Here is a 22093-nt window from a genome sequence, read left to right on the forward strand (position 1 = left end):
CTCTTTTCACCCCCCCCCCAGCCTGGTGCAAGCCAACCCGGAGGTGGCCATGGACTCCATCGTGCACATGACCCAGCACATCTCACCCACGCAGAGAGCCGAGGTGGTGCGGATTTTGTCGACGATGGAGACGTCCGCCTCCTCGTAGCGCTCGGGCCAATCAGAGTAGAAGGTGAGGGTGGGAGGAGCCAACGTGACGGCGCCCACCAGGGTACTCATGAATCGTTGGTTGTGATCCTCAGATAGCTGACTACTTCTTTTTTTCCAAGTCGTCTACGGCCCTTTTACCAGTTTTCATACATGAGCATATTTTCTATTGCAAAGAAGTGGTGACCAACTTCACGTCATAAAGGGGCAGCGCGGCTCAAGGTCTCCCAGCCTGACGGTTGCTGGGTCGATCCTCCGTCCCCCCGAGACCACCGTGTGGAAGTATCCTTGGGCAAGATACTGAAACCCCCCATTGCTCCTGATGCCGCATCATGAGTGGGTAACCCCGCTAACCGTGTCAAACATGAATGTTTCGTTATTACCAAAGCTTCTTTTAGACACGCAATTTAAGTAACTGAATTTTTTGCAGTCGAATTTTGTGAATTGCATTTTTTTTTTCAAGATTTTATAATGAAAATTTCAGTGAATAACAAAATTGTACGCAAAATGTGTGTTCACTTTATTGAAATACAAAGTTTAAAAAATCATTTTGCCAAGATAGTGTTTTAAAATTCACTTAAAAAACGCAGTGCATATAAATTTGATGTTTCCAAACTGACATATGTACACCTCCGGGAAATGAAGCCTCAATCTGTTGATGGAGTCTCTGAATAGTCAGCCAATCAGGTATAAAGTGCATAGTCACGTGACACGGGCCAAGTACAGTCTAAGTGTACAGTATGTGTGAGTTGGAGCATCAAAATTATTTTCACTTTTTTTGCACTCACTGAATATCTCTAAACTCAATTTTAATGAAGTGAGTTTTAAAACACCAAATGTTAAACTGATTTTTTAAACGCTTATGAAATTTCATTCAAGGAAATGTTTAGCATAATTTGATGACAACAATGAAATGCAATAAATTCAGTTACATAAATTCAGTCTAAAAAAATGTTTGCTAATAAAGGAACGTATGAGCCGTCACAGTCAAAGCGCTTTGATTACTTTGAAGACAGCAAAGTGGCTATCGGCATCATGGCGTCACACCGATAAAAATACCTCTGATAACCGATTTAAAAATAAAAAAATAAAAAAGGCTCCAGTGAGGTGAGATTACCCGTTACTGTGCAGGTGAGCAAATCAAGCGCTCCCTTTTTCTCCTGCCTGTGACGGTAGCGGCCTGTCGTAACTTCCCCTGATATGATATCGTGCATCTCTACTGACAACGTAGTTCTGAAGCCTTGGTGAGAAAGTCTTTCAAACTGCCAACATGGGTGGACTTAGGCACTGAGCAGAGAAAAAGATAAAAATAAATAAGAGGGGGACAGTATGGAACACATTTGGACAGAAGAGCCCAGCAGGGAGCACAAAAGGAGCCTTTTAAGACCCCGCCTGCTTCCCGGCTCCCCTGCAGTGAACACAAAACTACAGCTGTCTCGTCTGTTCAGACTTGACGCTGCTCCAGATGCACTTTATTCCGCTTCTTTGCTGTTCACATTGCAAACGCAACCAAACTGCCACAGCTCGCTCGCTCTGTGTCGATGCATTTATATTAGCTTTCATTCTTGTCTGTTGTTGCTTCCCCCCCCCCCCCCCCCCCCCCCAAAATAATGTAGAATACAACAAAAAAATATATGTGTATATCTAACAATAAAAAAAGCATACATACATGTTTTTTTATCATAGGAACATATTTTGTAATACATGATGAGATCGTCTCAGTTCACGTAATTAACCCTGTTTTATTTATACTTTAGTCAATGTTGCTTTATTGATTGATTATGTCTCTACTTGATTTCTGTTACTGAAAGCCAGCTACCTTGTGACACGTCTTTTTTGGGAACTTTGCCCATCATCCTGAGTCCTTACGTGAGACACGAACACACGTCTGTCTCTTTTCTTTCTTTTGGCCCTTCTAAACATATAAAAACAGATAAAAAGAGGCAGCCAATTAATGCACGTAATGGGACACACTCCACCTCCCAAAAACGCCAGCAAGGCTCCATTTCTAACATGTGAGCTGCATATGAAGCACATTGTTATTATTATTGTTATTAACATTGTTACACCCAAGAACTACGTTATTGGCGTAGTGACACCTCGCCACACCACAGCAGCTAGCTACTAGCCGGCTAGCGACTAGCTTCACCACACATGAGCGAAAGGTAACGCTACTATTATTATATATATTATATACTGGAGCTGCGCCACTGCTGCTGTGTTTTTGTTTTTGAGTTTGGAAAAGTTAAAGGGATAGCTCACAAAAACGCTTGGCGTTATATATTTGGCTCCCGCTGTACCATTTTTGTGAAAAAGTGTATCTAAAAACGCATATTGTTTTTAGAAGCCAAACTCTTGACTTAACAGTCCCCAGCAACTAAGCGGAACTACGTTCTCCATCACAGAAATCTGACCACAACTGGACTTAGGAGACCAAGTGGCGGATAAGTCGCTGTTATTGGACTACAATGCTGGACTACAACTTTATGTCAAAAAACCCAACTATCCCTTTAAGTTTAAGTTCCTGTAACGCTTAAAACTAGGGGTGCTCTGATCCATCAGCCGACTTCCGTGAAAAATGACGAGATGGGCCTTTGCCAATAAATGCCTTGGAGTGCCGATCACCTGTGGCTAGCACTGTTGCAGCTCGCAGCAATCCTTTCATGCAGCGTAGTGTCTTGACATACCTAACAGCATCGTAGGTCCCACTTTCCCCACAGTAACAATCATGTCTGCTGTGTGGAAATTAACCACCAACACGTGCCACGGACACTATCTTGCAGGGGAAAAAGCTTAAATACGCCGTTTGAAGAGCAAACAATTGACGTAGTACGGTGAGTTTTGGAGGCTCACGGTGTGATCATCAGTCATACGGCGGCTAATCGGACGAGATGAGCAGCCCTTGTCAGCGGTGGGAGACACGGAGTTCGCCGAGTGTTTTCTGGCGTACCTGGAAGATCCACCGATGTGCTCTCACCTCCAAAGTCTCCTTAAAGAAGGCGTGTCATCCTCTGGAAGTTTCACCAGTGATATGTTCTCTTCAAAAGTGTTTACGTCGAAATGAAGGTGATTTTATGCTTCCTTTTTCATATCATATAGCCAGAAGCAGGGGTGCAGCCAGGAGAAAAGCCACCCCTTTACTAATTAATTACTAATTTTATTAGTAATTACCTATATTTTGGGTCCCCTGGCAGTCAAGGGATGTTGGAATTGTCCTGACTTCTCCCCTTGATACGGCACCCCAGGCCAATAGCACTATTAAGGTTAGCATTATTAGCATTATATCAGTATTATGTTAGTTTAATGGCATTTAGAGCAACAATACTAGCTGCTGTAATGGCTGGACAGGACAAAAATAAGGTATTCTATTAGTTTTTAGCCAAAAATTCATCCAGTGTGACTGTGAAATAAATACCTGGACGCTGGACAGTGCAGGTGAAGTTGTGTTTTGTAAGGGAATCAGGTATACATGATTAATAATGCTGACGTACTTCAGGATAAATGATCAATGAGTTAAAATGCAATAGAAAATCAGGATGACTAGAGGGTGGTATAGCTTGCCATGATGGACCATTGCCATGGACCAGTGCAATCCAAACCTGCACTTTGCACCCAATCAGGGGCGTTACGCAAATGAATGTGGTATGGTATCTTCAATTAGGCGTTGAAACCCTCTCACCTGTACAGCCGATGGAAGCTGGGGCTTTTATTGGGGCGATAGTCCTCCTGATCCGAGCAGCAGCAACTAGCAAGAATACACTTTTGCAACGCACACATGTTAGGAATGTTTGTAAATGGTGAAATGTGTCAAATCAAGTCTGTGATTTCTGTCTTATAAAACATGACCGACTTTAATCTGATACGTCATTCACGTCTGTACCCCAAGTATTGACGACGTTAGAGCACATTTCATAGCGGGAAATAGTGCCTTTGGTTCCCGTTGCTTTTACGTTGCGATCCACCCACGGACCTTGGCAAGTACAACCGCACTACAAAACACATCATAGCTTGGGCTGTGACATTGGTTTTAAAAGCCAACAGAGTAGCCATTTACTGTTTTTTTGATCAGCAAAACGTCCAGGGAAGCAAATCAAGTGTCATAAATGCTGCAGTGCCCAATAAAGCGAATGGAGTGACCAGAAGAAGAAGCGAAGCAACTATTTCACAGGTCATACCCGCAAACGATGATAGATGGATGTACACGTCTCCTGTATGGAATCTTGAGAACCCACATCCATGTAGTTCAATCGTAGGGATATAAATCGATGCATCCGTGTAGTGAATCGTTACACGTTAAAAATGTATAGTTCATCCATGGGATTGGTATCTGCGTCAGCCGATTCCAGTTCTGGATGATCGGTATCAGAATCGGCAGCATTAACCACTGATCGGAGCATCCCTACTTAAAACAACCAAAGCACGGCAACATACTACAAGTATGATATGTTGTCATGAAGGTAGCTGTTAGCACACGCTCACAGCACGCATAGAAAACCAGAAACCCTTCTAGTCGCTTTTTGGACGTGTTTTCATAGGCGGGATTACTGTAGGTGTGTCCCATCACCTGCATTCTTAGCTGCCTCTTTTGCCCTGTTTTTATATCTTTAGAAGGCACAGAAAAGAGAAAGACGTGTGTTCATGCCTCACGTAAGGATTGTGGATGATTCCCCCAAAAGTGTACTTTTCTTTGAAGTGAAGAATGGAGTCGTTTGCGACGACGTGAAAGGCGCTTGGCTTCGTGCTCAGCGCTCTGCCTTTTTTTCTTTTCTCATGTGACTTTCCTGTCGTGACAAGCAGGCCAGTTGCTTGGGTCTAATATTTACTTTTGCAATCTAAATAAAGTTTAACCCTTTGAATTTTTGCAAGCTTTTTATTGTTTTTTGTCCAGGATGGTCACCGAAAGCCTCATTAAATTGAACCGAGTTGTTTACACCAGGGAGTCGTTTTCCTGATGACTCCAAAACGATACTCTCTGCATTCCTCAGCCCAAAGACGATTAAAGAGTCCCCCCCGCCCCCCCGCCTTTTAAACTTCAACAGTCTTAAGAAGGATGAGAAGGATCAAACAAATACTGGGGGAGCTATCTCATCCTTTTTATTTATTTCATTTTGCTTTTAGATCATTCCCTCGGCTCTGTCAACTTTGTTATCGCGCCAGCAACAAATATGGAAGACAAATTGAGTTGCACGTGCCCAATACCCACAACAATTACAAGAGGAGCAGAAAGAAGAAAAAGTCATTTGGTGCTATAATTGGAAATGCGTGTTGCGCCCCCCCTCCCCCCGTCTCCCATAGGCTTTTGCTCATTTGTGGCGGTGGCGTGCACGGCGGGCTAATTCTTTTTGATCACAGACAAAATGCAGATTCACTTTCTTGGAGTGGACGAAATTGGATTGTTTGGCCAACTTGCACAAAACCGATATCCTCTTCCTGTATCATTCCAATAATATCAAAGCTTTAAAAGACAGTAAAAATGGTTTGTTGTGCAGTCAGATTTTTTAAATCTAAAATGAAAATAATCCATGTATGCTTTTATGTTCCAAAAAGTGTGCATAGAGTATAGAAATATGAATTCATCCACAAATGCTGCTTAGTGATACTGAGGAAGTCCTACACATGCCAACACCCACCAAACACTGTGTGCACAATCCTCATGCAAGTCAGGGTTTTGAGCGTGTTGTCATGTTGATGCATACTTTCCAAGCCCAAGCTGAATAAACCTGAATGCCTTTTGGGTTTAAGCGTACCAGCTGATGCATGTGTACCGAGGGAGGGTGTGGCCTTTCAACAGCCCGTTCAGAAGACCGGGATTCTTTTGCAGGACAATCTTCATCTCATGCATCCAAGTACTCCACTGCATGGTGGATAGCTAGCAAAGGTCTCCAAAAACAACGACATGACCCCCTTGCTCCTCTGACCTAAACCCTGTTGAGTGCTTAAACGTAAGATTTCCAGTGAAGACAGAAGGTCCACCTCTCTGAGCAGCGTCTGGGAGGCTTTGGTTGCTGCTGCACAAAGCCTTGATGGTCACATGATCAGTCAAATGTGACAGACTCCATGGATGGAAAAGAAGGGTGGCTATATCGCTCACTCATTCATTTTTGGAAATGCCAAATATTTATTAGGGAAGTTTGTGTTTATGTTCATTTCTTGAAAGTCGGGATGATAAAACAAAGTCGTGAGATGGGAATCGTTTTGTTTTCTTTGAGCTGCCTAATAATTCTCAACAAAAGCCACAACCTCACTTTCACTTCCTGGAATATTCAACTTTCAGGTTTATTAGCATCCTGGATTGACCAAGAGCACGGCTGTTGTTCAATAATAAAACTAATCATCAATAATGCAAATTGCCTCATAATTGTGCACACAGTGTAAATGTCACTTTTCATATTCATTCATTACGTCACCATGGCCGTATGTCCCCATGAATGATGTCTAAGTAATTGGTATCGGTAGTCTGATCCGTGTTGGGAAAAAACACCAAAGTACAGTAGTGTAATTGGTGTAGCTCTTTTTAAAAAATACCCCAAAAGTTATCAATTTCGCGTTGGTTTTTTTTTTAAGTACAGTGTTCCCTCATTTATCACAGGGGATATGTTCCCAAAATAGCCTGCAATAAGTGAACTCCGCCAAGTAGCCAACTTAATTTGTTTCCAATGATTGTATACGTTTTAAGGCTGTAAAAGCCCCCACCACACACTTGATACTTTTCTCAGACAGACATTAACATTTCACACATTTCTCTTTTGTTAAAATACTCTCAAAAAAGTTCAAACCTTCGTTTGAATTTCCTCTGACCTTGCCCCGTCACCTCCTGGCGCCGTTCTGCTGTACTGTAGCATTCTTGTGTCCTTGTTCAAACATATCTCTGCTGTCGTCGTATTTTCCTCCTCGAACGATGGCGCCCAACAGCCGCAACTCCTACCTTCCTCCAGCAGATCCAGAGGTCCAACTTTTTGTGCGATGGTTAGCATCCTCCTCTGCCTTTCGAGTGCGGCCGCAGGTGCCTTTGACAGTGCAGAACATTTTCGTGGCTCCGAGGGGATTGATGGACAATGAGCTACAGTTCATACGGCATAAAAAAAAAATCAGCGAAACAGCAAGTCTGTGAAAGGTGAATTGCGAAGTAGCGAGGGAACACTGTAATCAGTAACCCATCCATCCATTCGTCCATCCATTCATCCATTCATCCATTCATCCATCCATCTTCTACCGCTTTTGCAAGGTCGGGTTGCGAGAAGCAAAACTTTCCTCCCCCCAGCTACTTCGTCCGGTTCCGTATAAACTCTTCTACATGCTCGTCATTGCAGAGCAAGCATACTGCAAGGTTGAGTATCGTATACTGCAACATAAACATACTGTAAGGGTGAGTATCGTATACTGCAACATAAACATACTGTAAGGGTGAGTAGCGTATACTGCAACATTAACATACTGTAAGGGTGAGTATCGTATACTGCAACATAAACATACTGTAAGGGTGAGTAGCGTATACTGCAACATAAACATACTGTAAGGGTGAGTATCGTATACTGCAACATAAACATACTGTAAGGTTGAGTATCGTATACTGCAACATAAACATACTGTAAGGGTGAGTATCGTATACTGCAACATAAACATACTGTAAGGGTGAGTAGCGTATACTGCAACATTAACATACTGTAAGGGTGAGTAGCGTATCGCAATACGTTGTTCTTAAAGCCTTTTGATGTGATACCGATGACAGGATGATGTTGCTGTTTTTCACACAGAAACCAAAAAAAAGTTAGACTAGCAAAGAGAGAGGTCTGCAATGAGCTTGAAATGGATTTATGAAGATGCTGCAGAGGGGAGACTCAATCATGCGTGGGGGGGTGGATAATTCCACATTGACGCGTGTGGATGGCTTGACAGCACTTGAGAGACAAAGCCTCTGACCCACATGCAGGATTCTAATTAGCCGGCTGCATGCAACAGTTGAGATGAAACGCTAACGGGGTCTTTACACGGCCCCCAGGCTGCCTGATTACTGCCTGAAAACAAAAAGTCTTTTTCCCACGACAAAGACTAGACGTCCACACAGGGAGGTGTGGGGGACCCAGCTGTTCTCCGTCTCTCTCTGCGGGCTGACGATTGGAAAGAAAAGCTCTTCTTTTTTGCTTTTTTACATTCACAGCACATTGCAAAGCCTGCACTCCCACAAAGATGCTTTATGACTTGAATAACTGCTCAGACACGTTATTACCTTTGCTTCTGGCACCCTTCCACATCTCTCTCTACACCATATACACCCTATATACACTATATACACTATATGCACCGTATATACACTATATACACACCATATATACACCCTATATACACTATATACACCCTATATACACCATATATACCATATATACACTGTATATACACTATATACACCGTATATACACCATATACACACCATATATACACCCTATATACACTATATGAACCGTATATACACCATATATACACCCTATATACACCATATATACTGTATATACACTATATACACCCTATATACACCATATACACTATATACACTATATATATACTGTATATACACTATATATACCATATATACACCGTATATACACTATATACACCATATACACTATATATACCATATATACACTATATGCACCGTATATACACCATATATACAGTGTATATACACTATATACACCGTATATACACTAGATATACACCTTATATACCATATATACACTGTATATACACTATATACACCGTATATACACCATATATACACTATATGCACCGTATATACACTATATACACCCTATATACACACCATATATACCATATATACACTGTATATACGCTATATATACACCTTATACACTGTATATACACCATATATACACTATATACACCGTATATACATCATATATACACTATATGCACCGTATATACACTATATACACCATATATACCATATATACACTGTATATACATTATATACACCGTATATACACTATATATACACCCTATATACACCATATATACCATATATACACTGTATATACACCATATATACACTATATACACCCTATATACACCATATATACACCATATACACTATATACACCATATATACACTATATACACCATATATGCACCATAACACTATTAACACCATATATACCCTATATACACCATATATACACCATATACACTATATACACCATATATACACTATATACACTATTAACACCATATATACACCATATACACCCTATATACACCATCTATACACCATATACACTATATGCACCATATATACACCATATACACTATACACAACATATACACTATATACACCATATATACACTATATACACCATATATACACCATGTACACCATATATACACTATATACACCATATACAGCATATACACTATACACCATATACACCATATACAGTATATGCACTATATACATCATATACACCATATATACACCATATACATCATATACACCATATACACCATGTACAATACTGTACCTACAGTAAACTACTGTATATACACAAAGTATATACACTATAGCTCCATACATGAGCACTGTACTGTATTGTTGTTCTTATTGTTCATCATCCATCCTTAATCATTCGTATCGATCGCCAACGGCACAATCTAGGAGTTAAACGGAGGAAGCCAAAGTACATGAAGGAAGTGGACAAACTGAAGATGGAATCATCTGGACTCCCATGAAAGACAAAGAATTCATGCAGCTGGAAACAACAATACATTTGTCATTTACTTTTTATTATGTCAATATTAATATACAATAAAAATAAACTAGTCGTAAATATAACCTATGTATTTAACATAATGACTAAATAAAATAAAAAAAGAATAAATAATATAATATAATCATAATAAATATATATATAAGCGTATTTATTATTTCCTATTTATCCTCAATGTTTTTGATTTACTTGTTAGATATAACGTCTCCACTTATTTGAACGTTTTCCTATTAACAATTTATCCCTAGTTTATCACTTATTTTTTATTATATGCAATTATATATGATAAATGATAATAATATACTATAAAATATATTACATATGAATGTATGTATGTATGTATATATATATTGCATTATATATTGCATTATTTATTATATATATATATATAATAAATAATGCAAAAACATTTTTTAAAAACTACAAAGAATAAATATTATATTGTAATAATATGTAATTATTTATTTTCTATTTATTCTCAATGTTTTTATTTGCTTATTTTAACATCTTCACATTCTAACTTATTATTAACTATTTATTCCTATTTTATCCCATTTTTATTATACATAATTATATGTAATTATATATGTTATATAAATAATAATAGTATTATATAAATATATTTTTATTAAAAAAATAATTCGTTTAAATATATATATATATATATATATATATATATATATATATATATATACACAGTTAAACCTGTCTTAGTGGCCATCCCACAGCAAATTTACATGTTATAGACCCTGTGTATAGCAGTCACCTGTCCAACGCGGTCAGGTATCGCCTATCTGACCGCATATAGCGGCCAAAATGCCGACTCAAGCAGAAGCTTCACGCATGAAAACGTTTGTTTTTTTAATCAATGAAGCCGTCGTGCGTAGACTTTAATTACTGAGTCCTAGCTCAGTCACAATCATTCGCAAGATCCACACAAACTGTCAGTTGGTCCACATAAAAAAGCCATCTTCTTTTGAGCTTGTTGCAGACAGTGACACCGTTTATTTCCTGGTGTGAGACAATGTGCACTGGTCAATACTGTAATCCTGCTTGTTGTGGGGAAGGAGAGACTCACGTCGCCGATGCACTTTAATGGCTTTATTAACAGCGGTTTATGAACCTAGTAGTTCTTTACAACTTTTATCCGCAGTCCCACAGTGCCCTCTACTGGTCAACATGTAACAGTATAATTATATGTATCTGCAAACACAACAAGCTTCTAATCACAGGCATGTTAATATGTGCGTGCACAAATTCAAAATGGCCACCAACCTGTCTATAACGGCCACCTGGCTACAGTGGCCACTTTTGCCGTTTCCCTTTAGTGGCCGCTACAGACAGGTTAGACTGTATATCTTTAACGCCTTCCTTTCTTACCGTAGACACCCTCACTTACGTACTGTAGGATTATTGTTATGGGATTTTGCTGATGTTGTTTTGTGAGATGAGTGTGTAGCAGTGGTAACGTGTAAAGTGATTATTTGCATCATCTGCTGCCTCCTTCTCGTTAGAGTGTGCACTGCTGACTGCAGAAACAGCGGCTCATCTCAAACACGGCTCTCCTGTTTATTTGTTGAAGAATAAATGAAGAAGAAGAACATGAAGCGTTTCATCTCAAGGGTGTCCATGGCACAGGCTGCGTACTAGAAAGGCAGTTAGTGTTTTTACAGAGAAGGATCTCGGGTGGTGGGGGCGGGGGTGCGCCCTGTCAGCCAGCTGCACGGCAGGCTTAATCCCCAATCCGTGTTTAAAATGTGTCACGGGGGTCAAAGATTTCAACTCCCGGTGATGATCAGCCACATAATGCGAGCATTGTCATTCTGCCAGGGCTTGGTAAACACTGGCGGACACGGACACGGCCTGGACACACCTGCTGCAAGCAGGAGAAGATATCACAACACCGCAGTCCCCCTGCAAACGGATGATGAATAAATGATAGCTTGATTAGGGTAAGCAGGAGATATTGTGTTGTCACTACGTATGGAGAATGCATGACAGCGGGCGTTTGAACAGCGTGTGGATGTGCATTGCAGAGCAAGAGAAGCCGCTCCCTATATCCTGCAGCCCCTCCTCACCCCACCCCCACCCCTCCCACACACGTCTGACATTAACATTCATGGAGTCGGTGGAGTGTGGCGAGCCGCGCACATCGAGCCGTCGACGAGATGCGTGGAGGAGGAGTGAGGCGGTGTCGGTGGTGGAGTGGGGGTGGCTTGGGGGGTGTCAGGTGGATAAGAGGAAGGATGGAGCATCCAGGCCCTGACTTAGAAGCAGACACGCTGCTGAGGAATTGTGGGAAAGGTCAGCAAGCAAGGTGGTGCGTCTTCGGCCATAGATTACAGTTATTAGTGGGGGGGGTCATTGCTGGCCACCCAAATGATAAGGGCGGGGGTGTGGGGGCGTCCACATGGCAAGTGGGAAAAGTAGGCAAGGCCGGGCCACGAGGAAATGCGGCATGTGTCAGCAAAAGGCGTTTAGTAGAGTAGGAGTGCCATGGACGACTTCCAAACAGCAGCTTTACCTTCCTTCCTCCTGCTTCTCCTCCGCCTTCCAACCCAACCAGACTCTCACCCTGCCAGCAAGTTACGCTCAACGTTGAATTTCACGGCTTCACTTATCATGCTCTTTCCTGTCATTGTTTCATGCTTGACTGCAGCCTATTCTTAGGAAAAGAAATATCACATTCAAGCAAATGTTGGCCTACATGAAGCATTTTCAAGCATAAAAATGTTGAAACGCAGCAAAACACAAACATACGGCAGTCAGAAGATGCATTCAAAGGCGTTGTCATGACATGTAGTATTCTACACAGGTCACTAGGTGTCAGTAAAGTTACACTGATGAGACAATAGACGCCACAGGAAGTACTGTACACAACAGGAAGTAAAAACAAGAGACTCAATGCTAGCATGTGAGTCAATATTTATGTCTTATTTTCTCTTATTTTGATTGATGTTCATGTTGATTGCGGCACAGACCAAAACACAAAAAATACAATTAAACAAGCAACTGCTATTTTATAAAATATATTTCTCATGTTAAAGAAAAGAATAAAAAGTCACATGACAGCGTGGTATTCTATAAAGGAGATGCTTTCAGGTTTTCAATGCAAACAACGCAGCGGCCATCTTTGATCCATGAGAACGCAAACACACAGACGTTACTGCCGTACTCTTCCTCGCGGGGTGCGCACCGTTACCATGCTTGCATGCGTGAGCGCTGTCCTCTGGGCCTGAAGGACAACGTCAACCGGCTGGGGGGGTGGAATGAAACGCTGCAAGCGGCGTTCACGTCCCACATTTCAAATAGACAAGAAGAGACACTCCACTCCTTGTCTTTGCTTTGCTTCTATCACATAATATACTTGTGGGACTAATAAAGGCGTATCGTATCGTATTGTATCGTGTCGTATCGTATCGTATCGTATCGTATCGTATCGTATCGTGTCGTGTCTTGTCTTGTCTTGTCTTGTCTTGTACATTTTTGGAAAAAAAAAAAAAAGGTGCTGCACATTTGAAACTACGGTGGTTACCAGTCTCTCCCCTGGCAGCAAGCGGGGCAGCACCAGTGTAGACTTGGCAGAAACACTCCTGCTGATGGGCCACCCTCCAACACACACACACACACACACACACACACACTTTGACTCTTTCCCACCAGAAGGTTTCATGCTCGGCTGCAAATGATAGAATCATCAACCTTCCGCCGAGTCTGTACTATAACTACTGCATATCGAAGTACGTACAGTACAAGCTTGTCTGGAACTAAAATATATTTCATATAAACACAGCCGTGCAAAAGTCTTGGGCCACCATTCAAGGTCGTGTTTTGTCCTTGATTTCACCAAGTGGAATGGAAGGAACGTGCGTCAAACACAAAGTTGCGTGTGAATGCTGAAGCTGAAAGGAAATAAAGAATGAATGTTGAAATCCATTCACCACATGAGGATCGAACCAGCAATCGTCAGGTTGGGACACAGCGAAACGGTAGAATTTGACAATTTGAAAGTAAAAACGCGACTGAATGTTGAAATGTATCAATAAGTTCAACGATTGCAACAGGATTGAGGATCGAACTAGCAATCCACTCCACCACCCCCGGGGCGTGTCACCCTGTGGAATAAGCACGATGTTATCGTTTTAGACATTTAGACGTTGGATTGGTTGGAATCGGCTCAGGAATCCATTCACAGACTGAGGATTGAACCAGCAGTCGTTGAGTTGGGAGATGACAAAGTGGTGGAATTTGAAATGTCAGGAAGTACAAATTCAGATCAAAAGTCGAACTGCATCAATAAGTTGAATGACGACATCGGAGTCAAGGATCGAACTAACAACCATCAAGTTGGGGAAACAACCACTCTAATCCCTGAGCCGGATCGCCCTGTGGAATGAGCAGGATGTTGCAGTAACGGGAAATAGAGCATGATTTCTCACCAGTAGGGGGCACCACATATACTGTGCATTCATTTTCAATGGGAACATCATCAGAGACAACAGGAAATTACAGTAAATGTATTTTTAAAAAGTAATCTGTAACGCTATTTTTTAAAAAATGCCCAAAAGGTTTTTGATATTAAAAAAAGACCCCCAAAAAGGTAATTAGTATTTTTATTTTTAAGTAATTGGTATTGGTAATCTTATAGCTATTGGAAGAAAAAATGGCAAAAAAGAACTTGATATCAGTTTAAAAATAATGCCGAGAAAGTAATCAGTTATCGTTTTTTTTTCAGTAATCGGTAATGATATTAAAAAAATATATTTTTTGTTTTCCAGTAACTGCTATTGATAATCGTGCAGGTGTCATGAGCTTCAGTATGAGAATAGTGACAATAAAGTACTACATTAATGATACTTTATTGATCTCCAAGAGAAATATTGCTATTTTTAAAAGCGGAATCGGTAACGGTATTTTAAAAAATGCCAAAAAAGGGTAATCCGTATTTTAAAAGATGTAATAAAAAGTAATTGTGAGTATCTGTTTTTAATGTTATTGTGCAAAGACAGCCATCTGACGGTGAAAATAAATCGCCAACGGCCCCCAAGTGAAAGTGATCGCCGTGTGGGCCAGCGTGCACCACCCGCAAAGTTTTGTTGCTCTTTTTGTGCATCCTGTCCTATTTTTGAGCGCTTTACGTGAAAAATGAACAGCAAAGTGAGCGACTTATTTTCTCCGTCATTTGCGTCACCTGTCGTCTGCAGCAAGATCCAATTTCACAGATTTCCGCTGATATCGGCCTTCCGAAGGCGCAAACGCTGTCAGATGTTGTCCTTTCACATTAAAAGCATGGCGCGTCACTGTCCAACTGATTAATACTCGGCTGTGCTGACGCTAGCGTCGCCGCAAATGGAAATTCATTGTCTATATCGTCCCTTAAAGGAAGAAAAAAGAAGGGGGGGCGGTGATTAAAACGGTAACAAGCGTATCTGACTTGACTTTTGTGAGCAAATGACTTGTCAATAGCTGTAACACGCTCTTACATCCTGGCCTCGCGGGGGGGCGAAGAAAGGGAGAAAGTAGGTGGGGAACACTTAGGATTCTGTCCTCTTCAACTTTAATCAAAAGTACACTGACGTGCCGCGCCCCCCTCCCTCCCTGTCATAATAATGGGCCGCTAAAAATTCAGGAGGCAGGCTCCACATCAATCACTCGCCAGATTTGAGTCCAATGCAATAAATATGCAAATGAGGAGAAGCCAATGTCTCGTAGCTTTCAGATCGGCACAAGAAGTGGGGGGGCCGGTGGGGGGCTGTATTAATTGCCCGTGGCCAGAGGAATCCTATTACTGTGGGCATTGATTATAAAATTGTATGTGTGAGTGATTTTCATGCAGAAAGTGGACCAGCCAGCCTCAAGCTAAAAAGAACCAAAAGCTGAAATTAGCAAATGAAGCCACGTCGCTCAAACGCTAAAAGACTCAAAGGACACAAAGGCCACCTCCGACTTCACCACACAAACATTTATTCACACCGGACGAGCGAGTCAACACTTTGTATTTTAAAATGGCACCTGACACCCCCCCAACCCAAACCTAAGAAGCTAATAATCATCTCCATCATTTGCTGTCCCACTGCCACCTCACTTCTTCCATGCTCACATGCCTGCAGGCACAACAACGGCAAATCGAATTCTTCTCTCTTTTTCTCAGGGGTGTCCAGTAAAAATATAAATATAAAAATAGAATTCAACAAGAAAACTAAAACAACAGCAACAAAAAAGGAGAAAAATCGGCAGTAGTTACAAGAATTAAGTCATTGAAGTCATTCAAGTGCAGCCATTTTTCCAAAGACGACCCCTTCAGTCGAGTTTTCACACAGAATGTTGTGTTCTTTGGTGTAGAAACATGGAAGCTACCAAAAGAAACATTACACTCCTGTCTTTCGTCAGAAAAAAAGCTTGTCTCTCCCTTTTTCCGTTCTTTAGCAATCAGCAGTAAAAATAACATTTTTTTTTACAAATCTAACACCATCAACTATTTACAATGTTCACATTTGGAGCTAAGCTGCGTGTGTGCACGCGTGTGCATGCGTTAAAATGTCCGTACAATGCGTAACCGTCTGCACGCTACACTCCTCCACGCTCTCCCACTTCCTCCTTCCTGTCATGTGTGATTTTACCGTCCACATGATCCCTGCCGAGTGCTTACCAAATGCGCTTCTGCCACCTTGTGGCCGTTTTTAAGGCTTAAAATGTGACCTCTTTTAGTGTGCAGTTGCGTCATCACCTCTTTTTGGCTCAAGTGCAAAAAGACGTGAAAGACGTACAAATACGTCTTTGGTATCGAAGGAGATAAGCAACGCAAAGTTGTAATATTATGAGGAAAAAGAAGGTCATGTTGTTGGCATAAAGTTGAAATCTAAAAGAGAAACAAAGCCATGAAAAATGATGAGAACAAACAAAGCAACAAATAAAGTTGGCCTTTTTTAGCAAATTAGGGTGCGGAAAAAATGGTCATTTTACAAGAATAAATTCCAAATATTGTGGGAGTAGAGTCACATTTACCAGTAGAAAATTTAATGGAAGAAAGTTGGAATTGTTGGAAAATGTATTAAAAAAACAAAAAAAAACAACAGCCGCTGAATGAAAAAAAAGCTGTAATTTTATGAGAATAAAATCAAAATATTAAGTGAAAAAAATTGTAATCTAACAAGAAAAAGTTGGAAGAGAATGATAGAATGATATCGTAATTTTCTGAGGGAATAATAACATCATTTTAGAAGAGTTAAAATATTCAATTTTTTTTTTTAATTGTATTATCATGGGAAAGAAACAAAACAACAAATAAAGTTGTACTTTTCTGAAAGTTATGTTGTGGAAAACAATAAAATGAAATCAATAATATAATAAAAAAAATTATAACAAGAGACTCAAAATAATATCAAGAGAAATAATCATAAAAACTAAAGTAGTGCACTGTGATTGTGCTGGGTGAGTGTGTGTGTGTGTCCTGAAGGCCCCTGTGAGAAGTTATCAGGCTGGCAATGCAGTGTTAGACTGTATAATACAGGGGTGTCCAAAGTGTGACCCGAGGCCATTTGCAGCACGCTGCTGCCCATGGTACGTTCTAAAAATATAATTTTACCAAAAAAAAAAGTAACAGCAAAATGGAAAAATCAGCTTTAATTTTACAAGAAGAATGTCAAAATATTAAAAGAAAAAAGTTGTCATTTTACCAGAATAGCACCGGAATATTCTGGGGAAAAATAACATCATTTTAGTAGCATAGAATTGAAATATTCAAGAAATATGTTTTTTTTTTTACTTGTAATGCACAAAAGAAAAACAAAAACAAAATAATTTTGGGAAAATTGCGTTGCGGAAAAAGTTATAACGTTACGAGAATCAATTCCAAATGGGAGTGAAGTCGTATTTACCTGAAGAAAATTGACTGGAAGAAAGTTGAACGAGTTGGAAAATTCATTTGAAAAAACAGCAGCAGCAGAAAACAGCGGCGACTTTAAGAGAACAAAGTCAGGAAAAGTACTGTAATAAAACTGAAGTAGCGGAGAGTTCAAGTCATGGCAAACTAACAAAAAACAGAAATGAATTTGGGTGAAAGTTATAATATTATTGGAATACAGTCATAATATTCTTAGGAATTTATGAATATTATTTAAGAAGATTTGGTACTACTTTGGTACAACAAAGACATTTGGTCCAACCAGCATGTAAAATGTCTTCCTCGGAAAGTGAATGCTTGTTTCCAAGTGAGCTCAGGGGACGTTACGGCAGGTCGTTAACGCCACAGGCAGGAGGAAAAAGGAGTGCTTGCTTCGCGATGATGTCGTAATTCCCTCATGTCAGTCTGATCATTACATTGCACCCCCAACACATTTTTCTGGACTTTTTCCATGGTTTGGCTGGTGCTGCGACTTATACTCCGGAGCGACTTACATATGTTTTTTTTCACACGGACAGCCACGAGAGGGCGCTCTAGGCTTGTGTGCCAGCATCTGCTACTCCTGTCACTCAAACATCAACCCCTAAAGAACACAAATGCCAAGCACCGACCCAAAAAGATTGTGCAGATTACAAGCTGCGACTAAGCTAGCTACGTTATGTTGTTTAGGCTGTCGTTATCTGACAGACGCCTATTAGCCATTTTATTGTCGTCACTATAACTCGCCTTTCAAGATGAAATGTGTTCCCCAAAAGTGCCACTTTTATATGTTTTTTTCTTCTTCATTGTGCATTTTTGGCTGGTGCGACTTTTACTCTGGAGCGACTTATAGTCCGTGAAATACGGCGTATATATACGTATATCCTGTATTTGTACATAGCTTGGCCGCCTTGGGGAATGTTTTAACCCAAGATGGCGTGCCAGGCAAAAAGTGCGCTCGACAGAAAATATTTGGTGTTTGTTTGAAAGCGTTCCAAAGTAAAGCGCAAAGTTGCAATGCAGGATGAACAAGCTTTTATTGTGGAGGCTTTTATCCGACTGTTAGCATAAGCACAGTCAGCTCGAAATTGATTTGCTGCTCTGGTGTTTGACTTGCAAATCTGTCTCTTAATCAAAGCATTTTGCTGAGATAAACAAGGATTAGTTTGATTAACAGCGCAGCGTAATCCCTGCCAGGGAAGAAGGCCTGAGACGACTTTCTATTGGGCTTATTTCACATCATAGAATGACGCGTGGTACTACAGTACTGTCTGTTTCAGTTCCTTCCACAACACAAACACTACGCCAGCTGGGAGGGCTTTGCCGTGTGACTCATGTATTTCTGTACGCTATGTTTACTGTTGTGAGTCTTTCGTTCCACCTTCCATCCCTCGTTGGGTTTCCGCTCGGCCAAACCAGCGTTGTCGATCAAACAGGCACCGTGGCAACACCAAACTCAAAATCTACGCCAAACTCAAATATGGTGATACTCGGGCTTCATTTGCCAGCCCCCCCCTTAAAGAAAAAGAAAAGAAAACCCCTGCTTAGGTTGAGGTTGTGTTTTGCACGTATTGAAATGCATTTTCTTGACTTGCGTTAAAGTGCATACTTACTAGCTAGCATGCTTCATGCGTGTCAGCGTGCAATCACATCCTCTGCTGCTTCTCCCGATGGCTTCTCCTGACACCGGCCTTCTCCTTTCACACAAACCTCCTTTTTTACCTTTCATGGGTGGGGGGTTCTCATACCAAAATACCACAAACGTGTATTTAAAATGATGACATTATTAGTTTATTACATGATTTACTTTCATATTAAAGTATGTTTTAATTAATAATTCATGATGTCAAAGTTGTGATCATTAATTCAGGCGTATTAATTATATTAATTATTATTATTTAAATATTTTATATTTATTTAAAACAAATATGAATTTAAAAGAGATGTAAATGTAAAAAATGAAAAACAAAATATAACAATATATTTAAAACAAATATTATTTAATTAATAATTAATCATTTAAAATATTTGTAATTATTAATTTTGTTATAAAAATTGTATTATTTATTTTTTATATTAATAATTCGTATTGTTATTTTTATATTTATTTTAAAAACAAAAAAAAATATTAAGTTAAAAGAAATATATAAAAACTAAATATAACAATAAATAAAAATATGTAAAAATATGTAAAAATAGGATTTAATTAATAATTAATTAATTATTTAATATGTGTCATTATAAATGTAGTTATATTAATTATATTAATAATTGTTTATTTATATTATTATAATATTAATAATTGCCATTATTAATATTTGTACTTTAAAATATTTTATTTAGATTTTTTTTAAAATTTATTATTAATTTGAAAAATATATAAATCTAAAAAAATGAAAAACAAAATATAACAATATAAAAAAAATATTTAAATATTTACAAATATGTAATGAATAATTAATTATTTAATATTTTCCATTATTAATGCCGTTATGACAATAGTAATAATAATAATAATAATAATAGTAATAATAATAATAATAATAATAATAATAATAATAATAATAATAATAATAATAATAATAATAATAATGTTGTATATTCATAATTTTTTATTAATATTTTCCATTCATTTAAAAATAAAAATTAAAAATATGAAGTTAAAATAAATTAAAATCTAACAAAATGTAACAATATACTGGATGAAAATGATGAAAACATCTACTTTTTTTTTTAAATATTTTATATATGAATTGCCTACATTTCCAGTAATGAAAAAAGGGGCGTGGTCGAGCAGGTGTGCTCGAGCCACAGCAACTGCACATTTAACCGTCACATCGTCACCCGTCAGAGAAAAGTGACGTAAAAGACACACGCTGCTGCTTCTCCTGATGAATATTCATTGTCTTTGACAAAAATCTGCGGGGGGGGGGGGGGTCGCCTTTCTCGGCTGGGGGTGGGGGTGTTCTCATGGCAAATCCAGCAAAAGTGTTTTTTGCAGCTTTTCTTGCCGTGATGATGCGCTTCACAGTCTACGTGTTTACGTCTAACCCACGTCACGTGTGCGCCCTAACCGCACTGAAAGATAGCCCAGCGTCCAATCAGCTCCAAGCGTACATGGACCGCCCCTTTTGACCTCATCTGGATTGTGCTCCCGACAAATAGGAGAAGCAAATGAATCTTCAAAATGTGCAGTCGGTGCTGCTCCACGGTTTATGGCTCACGACCCCGCGGGCTTTTTGTCTCCATGACCCCCGCCCGCCCCCCGTACTTTTCTTTTAGCTTCTTTTCTGGTGTATGGTTGAGGTATATACAGTATGAGGGGTATAGAATGGTCACATGAAGGCATACCCTGCTGTCAGCACTCCCGTTTTTACCGGGAAACTCCCATATTTTGCTCGTTTCAATCGTTTCTCTTTAAAAAAAAAAAAAGTCACAAAGTTTCCGTTTGTATTCGCTCTGTTTGTATGAACTGTGGGACGTGGACGTGTCACATGCTGTTTTAGTGTCTTATTTCATGTCTTTTTCTGTTTCCATGTGCTCTTCTTTTTTGGAGATACGTCTTGTTTTTTCAGGAGGGACAAAACATTTGAATACAGCAAAATCAAAATCTAAAAATTTTGAAAACAAAATATATATATAAAATATTAAAATATAAAAATATATAAAAAATAGCAAAATATCAATAAAAATGTAATCTTATAATATTATAATCATAATGTAAATATGAAAATATAAAAAAGATATATTACATTTTCTTTAATTTAATACATCCTTAAAGCTTCCACTATTTTAACTTGAGTACAAAACAAAAACAGCAGCTCCTGGTATCTATTTTTTGGGGGTGAGCACGATTTAAAAAAAAAAAAGTGAAATATAAAAATAATAAAATATGTTAAATATAAAAAAAATGTCAATATAAAAACAAATAAATGTAAATATAAAAATAAAGACAAAATATAAAAATATATAAAATATGCAAATATAAATCTCTTAAATTTCCAGTGTTTTGACTTTCATTCCCAAATAAACCCCTGCTGTGCGGTACTGCAGGTGAGTGCAGGTGTGCGTGCTCGAGCCACAGCAACGTGCGAGGACAAGTGATGCGGCGTCTTTCAACGCACTCTTCACCGACACATTTTCATGCACACGCATCACAGAAAAGCGAAGTAAATATTTGAGCGCGGGTGCAAACAGGGATTGATTCCGCACACGCGGAGAAATTCCCCGCGCGAGCCTTTTTCACTGTCTGCCTGTGTGATTATTATTGTTTGCTATCGTTTTA

At 39.3% G+C, this 22093-nt stretch overlaps 1 protein-coding gene across 7 annotated transcripts in view; it reads left to right on the forward strand.

The window, feature by feature from the left end:
• Positions 1 to 5003, forward strand: part of LOC129168714 (acetyl-CoA carboxylase) — a 58135-nt gene extending 53132 nt beyond the window's left edge. For all 7 annotated transcript variants that reach the window (XM_054754296.1, XM_054754294.1, XM_054754295.1 and 4 more), the window contains one exon: positions 22 to 5003. In XM_054754296.1, coding sequence (XP_054610271.1) covers positions 22 to 148 — 127 coding nt within the window. In that variant the 3' untranslated portion in view covers positions 149 to 5003. The remainder of the gene's footprint in view (positions 1 to 21) is intronic.
• The last annotated feature ends 17090 nt before the right edge of the window (positions 5004 to 22093 follow it).

The sequence above is a fragment of the Dunckerocampus dactyliophorus genome, chromosome 16, assembly GCF_027744805.1.
Source record: "Dunckerocampus dactyliophorus isolate RoL2022-P2 chromosome 16, RoL_Ddac_1.1, whole genome shotgun sequence".
Lineage (NCBI taxonomy): Eukaryota > Metazoa > Chordata > Actinopteri > Syngnathiformes > Syngnathidae > Dunckerocampus > Dunckerocampus dactyliophorus.